This window comes from Alosa sapidissima, chromosome 17 (assembly GCF_018492685.1).
Source record: "Alosa sapidissima isolate fAloSap1 chromosome 17, fAloSap1.pri, whole genome shotgun sequence".
Lineage (NCBI taxonomy): Eukaryota > Metazoa > Chordata > Actinopteri > Clupeiformes > Clupeidae > Alosa > Alosa sapidissima.
Genome location: NC_055973.1, coordinates 5,181,668 through 5,188,165, shown reverse-complemented (window position 1 = coordinate 5,188,165; position 6,498 = coordinate 5,181,668). Strand labels below are relative to the sequence as shown.

At 42.9% G+C, this 6,498-nt stretch overlaps 1 protein-coding gene across 1 annotated transcript; it reads right to left on the bottom strand.

The window, feature by feature from the left end:
- Positions 1 to 105: 105 nt before the first annotated feature.
- On the bottom strand, positions 106 to 1,942 carry otulina (OTU deubiquitinase with linear linkage specificity a). The gene is made up of 3 exons (XM_042068337.1): positions 1,664 to 1,942; positions 1,396 to 1,517; positions 106 to 961 (listed from the first exon to the last, which is right to left on the bottom strand). The coding sequence occupies exons 1-3, from the start codon at positions 1,775 to 1,777 to the stop codon at positions 553 to 555; spliced, it is 645 nt and encodes a 214-aa protein (XP_041924271.1). The 5' UTR covers positions 1,778 to 1,942; the 3' UTR covers positions 106 to 552.
- Positions 1,943 to 6,498: the final 4,556 nt, after the last annotated feature.

Genomic DNA, 6,498 nt, shown 5'->3' with positions numbered 1-6,498 from the left:
GTTGTCTTGGAGTAGGCCTACTGTACCATTCAGCTTTTGCTATGTTGAACTGCAATGTTTCTGCAACTTTCTGTGTCTGTGTGATAGTGACACATACAACAAACACCAAAGCCAATGTTTTATTTCAAACAGGTGTAATATTAGTCTTTTTTGTTTCATTTACTAGTATATCAGCAAGGCTGATATTTACGACCTAATTGGTCTCATTCATGGCGAATCAGCACAAAAACTATGATTGTCACATGTCAGAATGTCACATTGAACTCACATAAATGAGTTCCACACTCACTTTAAATGCCACAGATCTGAGTATTTTTCATGTACAAAGTTACAAAAGATAACAATGCTGGCCATTTTATTTTTGAGGTCAAAGTCTACTCCTTACAGTCAAATCATTTCAATTCCACATCATCCATATTAGTGCTTTTTAGGTTTCAATTTGAGGCAATGAAATGATGTCAGACAAAGGATCAGTCCAAAAGACAAACAGAACAATTCAATACAATTCAAATAGTACACATAAAAAAAAAAGTAGTAATCTTTATCGTTGAGTCAGAGCCCATATGTCTTCAGCTGTTGTATGTGACCTACAAATTCCTCGGACAGTTCCAGCTCTGTTGCCAGCTTCGCACACCTTGTGACCAACTCCTCCAAGCTCACCGTGGCAGTGGAGGAGCATGCAGACTGCTCCCTACAGCAGTGTGATTCTTTCTTGCAGCAGTCTCCCTTGCCACAGTTCACTGTCTGGGCCTGGGCCTGTGGCGGCTCCTGATCCACTGCCATCTCAAGGTCCTCCACGGCCTCTGAAACCTCCCCAACACTGGGAATGGGCCTCTCCTGAGCCCTCTTCATGGCCTCCAGGACAGCCTCCTCGTGTTGCACTACATCCTGCATCAGGCTGGATATGGAGGCCGAGGCAGAGCTTTTTACAGCTTGCCGTTCACTCCAACACTGCAGAGCACTGAGTGTGTGAGGCAGGGACAAACAATGGGTGTGCAGTCAGGAACAAAAGGGAGGAAGGGAGGGAGGGAGACATGAGTTATGGCTAGCTAGCAAAGACTTGTTCACCATGCCCAGTGCCACAGACACATGAATCAGATGCCACTGAGCTCAGCTTTTACTGTGAGGAAGAAAACAACCAGCCACTGACAGAGAGCAACAAACCGGCCGGTTTCAGGTTGGTGGTAAATAAGTAGATAAGAGAATTGATCTCATGACAGCCTAATTGACGTCCTATATTTCTCCCCCAAAAAACACATTTTCAAAAAGATAGCAGGAATGTGTTCCTGAAACCAAAAATGTCCACATACCCAGGCTTTAAAGCTTAAAGTAAACTGGGTGGCTTGCCATGGCCTACAACACAGGGGGAATATAAAATTAGCCATTCAACATTACCTTACAATTCCTTTGAGTTGCCCAATGGCCTTCATTCGGATCGCTCCTTCCCTGTATCCATCGTTAAAACCAAGCTGAAGGGATGCTTCTTTCCCTGCGTCAACACCATCTCGGTAGCCATCCTACAAAAATACCATTGTTATACCACAACAGCCAGTTTTGGTACCTACAGCCATGAAATTACGGGCATAACTTGAAAATCCTCCGCTAGCTAACATACCACGGCTGGCTAGCCTACTTCTTTGACATGGCAACCACGGCTAATCACCTTGGCTCGCTTTTCCATGTTTTGTTTCCATTCCTTATTCTGTAGGCTAATATCATCTGTATCTTCATCGAAAATGTCTTCATTTCCAGAGGCCAAAGATTTGACCCACGACATTGTTGAGAATAGCCTCTGCCATGCAATACTGCAAATGTTCACATTACGCTTAACACAGGGGGAAGAATTCTGTGGTAGTAGGCACAACCAGCAAGAGACCGTAGCAGGTAGGTGAGCTATTCATCATGCTGCTCACACAGAGGCACCTCGTCATCAAAATACGACATATATTTTTTTCGTGAGTTACAGGCCATTATTTAGGTTGAGAAGTAATATAGGCCTACGTACTGCCACCTTCTGTTTTGGAGTGTTTGCATGTAAACCATTAAATGTGTTTGAAACCACCAGCAGATGTCACCATTGACCAGCTCTAACAGTTAAACAATCTACAAACAAACACATGGCCTAATCATAAGCATACAGTTTCTTCGACATCATCCGCCTCACCTAGACGTAGGTGTCGTTTGACCTGTTTCTCCTCTGACCCAACAAGCTTGTCTGTAGCATGTAGAATATAGCCTGCCCTATGATGAGATTAGATATTGTTCTGGACTCTATTCAGTTTGTTATTTCAATATGTTTAGGCCTATAGCCTACAATAAGAATTATTTACCAGCAAATGTTTTTAATTCTTTAGATTCAACTCATAGTTCTGTGAAACTGATGGAAGAACAACGCCTTGTCTAACCATGTCTAATTATTTTGTCTGGATAGACATTGCCATTCTCATAGATCTAACATGCATCACATCTAGACTTCTTAATTTGATTTATTTAATTTACACTTTTTAATGTAGGCCTAATAAATAGGAATAATTGCTTTCTTTCTCCAGTTACTATTACGTTCAATCATCTCATTGTGAGACACTTTATCAAACAATAAACTTTAACCCCAATTTTCTGAATTTTCATATGATTCAGAGATTACCTAGAGGAATATTATTAAGGTTCTGTTGAATTTAGCTTGTCTTATACGATCATAAGACTGTATCAGATGTCCAGATAAAACTGTCTTAAGACAGATGCATTTTGGCATGATCGTCTTTTAAAAGAAAGGATAGCATTTGCTGTCTGTGGTGATGTGATGTTACTTGCAGGCATGCTAGGTCTGTTGTATTGCTGCTATCACAATGATTTGCTTACAGTTCATTGCTGTGCATCTCACTTCAGCCAGATTTGTTGAGACTCTCAAAGGTCAGCAGTCTATTTACAAGACCTATCCATAATAAAAAAGGTTTTAGCACAACTTTGACTTGAAGGCACATTGTTGTTTAATGACAAGTGGAGCCCCTCGGTCACTAGCCTATCTGCTTTCCCCCGTCCTTTTAAATGAAAATGTGTTATTTGTGATGACAAACATATTACTCTGTTCATTAATATTGCATCTCTCCTTCTCCTTTATCTTCACTGTGGAGACGAGCAGAAAAGGCCCTTGCTCTGTTTTTAAGATGTTCCATTCTTCGCCTTGCGCTTTAAGGTGAAACACAAGAGAGCCTAGAAAGGTCTGCTGGACAAATGCATTTCACCTAGGCAGAATGCATTTGCAGTAGCCGGACAACAATAGCCCTGAGAATACCCTGAAGGCCACATGGAAATGGAGTCAGTCCGTGGGCCTTGTCTCTCCTTTTGCTCTTCTCTCCCTGCCTCCCCTCTCTTCTTCTCTGACTACCCTCTGTCTCCTCTCTCTCTCTCTCTCTCTCTCTCTCTCTCTCTCTCTCTCTCTGCCACACCTCTCCTTCCTTCAGTCCTTTTCCTTGTGCACTGAGAGCAAAACAACTAGCCGGGGCAATCACCTGACACATTTCCATCCAATTTCCACTGCCGAATGTGTTCATTTTCGGCCCTAATGGCATGTCATTTCGCCGGAGCCTTTGGTCAAGAATTAATCCTAGAATCAAAACAGATTTTCCGGGGAGCAATCTTCCATCAAGTATTGATTTTTTTACACTCACGGAGCCTGTAGTCCCTAATTTAACCTGACAGCCCGCAGCACAATGGACTAGGGAGCACCTTGGCGACTCACAGAAGGAGCTCTCTCACTCATCTCTCTCTTTCTCTCTGTCTCTCTCTCTCTCTCTCTCTCTCTCTCTCTCTCTTTCACTCTCTTCCCTTCTTCTCCCTCCCCCTTAAGACGAGCAAGAGTGGATGAGGGTGGAGGGAGTGTTAGGGTCTTGAGGGAGAAACACATAAAACAAAGAGCTTTGGTTACTGTGAAAAGGGGGTGGTGTGTGTATTCACGTGTGTGTGGGTGTGTGTCTGCATGTGTCCATACTGTGTGTGTGTGTGTGTGTGTTGAGCTGGGGTGGGAGTGGGGTTGAGAAACAAGAGCGAGCGAGGTGGAGAAAGAGCGAGAGAGCTTCATGTCCACTTTTTACCTCTAATTATGTTTTCAAGTGTAGTGCAACTCGGGCAGGTTAGTCTGAGAGGGGAAAGGCAACGGAGAGAGTGGAAGAGGGAGAGGAGAGCACAAGAGTGGAGAGTGTGTTCCGGGCACCCATCAGGTATCATTATGGGCCTATTGACATTTTCCCAGTCTCGGAGTGATCCCCATCTTGCCCTCTCCCTCTCCTGTCTTTTCTCTCCTCTTTTCTGAGTCACTCTCGCTTTCTCTCTGTTTTCCCCATCCCCTTCTCTCTTCCATCCCCAATCCCTCCCCTTCAACCCTTTTCTCCACCTGTGATGTGTGCAGCTGGGCTCATCACACAGGCCAGAGAGGAAGACATGAGTGTCCATGCGGCAGTTGGCCACTAATAGGCGGCGAAGATACATCTGAACCTCGCTCTCCATCTCACCTGGGCCATCTTTACTTCCTGCACTGTCCATCTCTGTCTCCATCTCTTACTCTCTTGTAGACGTCAAATCTTGGCTATCTTTTTTCTCTCTCTGCCATATATTACATGTGTTTACTTAATTTACATCGATTTAGCTAAATAAACAAATCAACTTGCATGAGTATGTATAGTTCAGAAAAGTGCCATGGTATGGTTCTGTCTCTAGATGAGCCTAATTCTGGTTAGACTGGTTAGGAATATCCTCCTTTAAACATGTCAACAACAACAAACCTCTATTTTAGCCATATGTAAACCCCCTGTGGTTGCTCTGTTCTCCCAGCATGGTGATATTGTGCCAGGAAGGTGGACTTTTGTCCCTGGGCCATAATTTAGATAGATAGATAGATAGATAGATAGATAGATAGATAGATAGATAGATAGATAGATAGACTTTATTGATCCCTAGGGGAAATTCAAGAATTTAAATAGCAGATAAAGTGCAAAGTCTATCAACAAATAAAGTTCTCGTGCATGAACTGAAGCTATTGTGTGGCATAAGCATTACTGTAAGCACACTCATCCATATTTTTTGTTAAGGTCTTTCCCATGGTTTTTAATTAGCAAAATGTTGCCTATGTGTTAAATTAGCTGTAGTTAGACTTAAGACTTTGCACTTCGCCCATCATTTCAATGAGGCCCCTATGTATCAAAGCAACAATTGTCTGCAGGAAATACTGTAATTGTTTTCATCCAAAAAACAGATCCAACAATGTTGGGATTTTTAATGGCAGTTAAATTTTGTTGGTTGGACAAAATTGGCTTACACAGAGGTTAATCAGATGTCTTTGGACGAATTACTTCAGTAGTATGAGTGGCTGAGTTTGGACGGGTTCTGGCAGGCCTGTCCTGGTCATCTGGAGTGCTAGTCATCTTACAGAGAGACAGGGAGCTGTTAGAATTGGGTGGACAGGAAGCTAAATGGACTGGGAACAATCCGATCTCCTGTGCAGTCCACTACAGCAGCATATCATCAAAAGCAAGTGTTGTTTTCCTTCCTTCTCCAAAGGCATGAAGGCTAATAATGGGGACAAATACAAACACAGAGACGGAAGGAAGGAATGAGAGAGAGAGAATGAGAGAGGGAGAGAGAGAAAATGGGTTGGGGATGGTATGCACAGACACTGAGCTATGTGAGAATTGGTAATAGCCTATTTGAAGGCATGAAGGTGTGCAGAGTTGCAAAGGCAGGTGATGCTTGAAGTGGCTGAAGGCCTTTTGATGTAAGTGCGTTTGTGTGTCTGTGTGTGTGTGTGTGTGTGTGTGTGTGTGCGTGTGCGCGTGTGTTTATGTGTGTATATTTGATCCGCAAACAGTTTCTATATGTATTGTGAGAATGATTGTGTATATTTGAGAAAGTGTGTGTGTGTGTGTGTGTGTGAGAGAGAGAGAGAGAGCGGAAAAGAAAGAAAGAGAGAGAGAGAGAGAGAGAGAGAGTGAGGAAAAAAACATCTCAACCTTGAGGGGCATGAGTAGGAGAGATGGTGGGTGAGAGATGTGGCGACATTTCATTTTGCGAGAACATCAGCCCTGCACGCGTCCATTGCCAGGGAGATAAGGCGGGGGAAGGCTTCATGCCTGATAGAAAAACAAAGAGAGCAAATTTAAAACCATCTGCATCCAACACACTCACACACTTTCACTCACTTTCTGCTCACACACACACTCACACACACACAGTGTCCTGACTGATATTGAAACATAATCCATTGGACTGTTGACATGTTATTATGTTCTCTCTCTTTCTCTTTCTCTCTCTCTATCTCTCTCCCTCTCTCTCTCTCTTTCCTCCTGTCTTCCACTCTTAGTGTATCTTATAGACGTTTAAATGAAATGTTTAAATGAAAGAAGCCATTGTGCTTCCTCTGTTTGCAGAAATATTGTATGGTGATAATTATGGTTATAAATCAAGGAAAGCAGAAGAGATCTATCAAATTGTCAGTATTTTGACTTG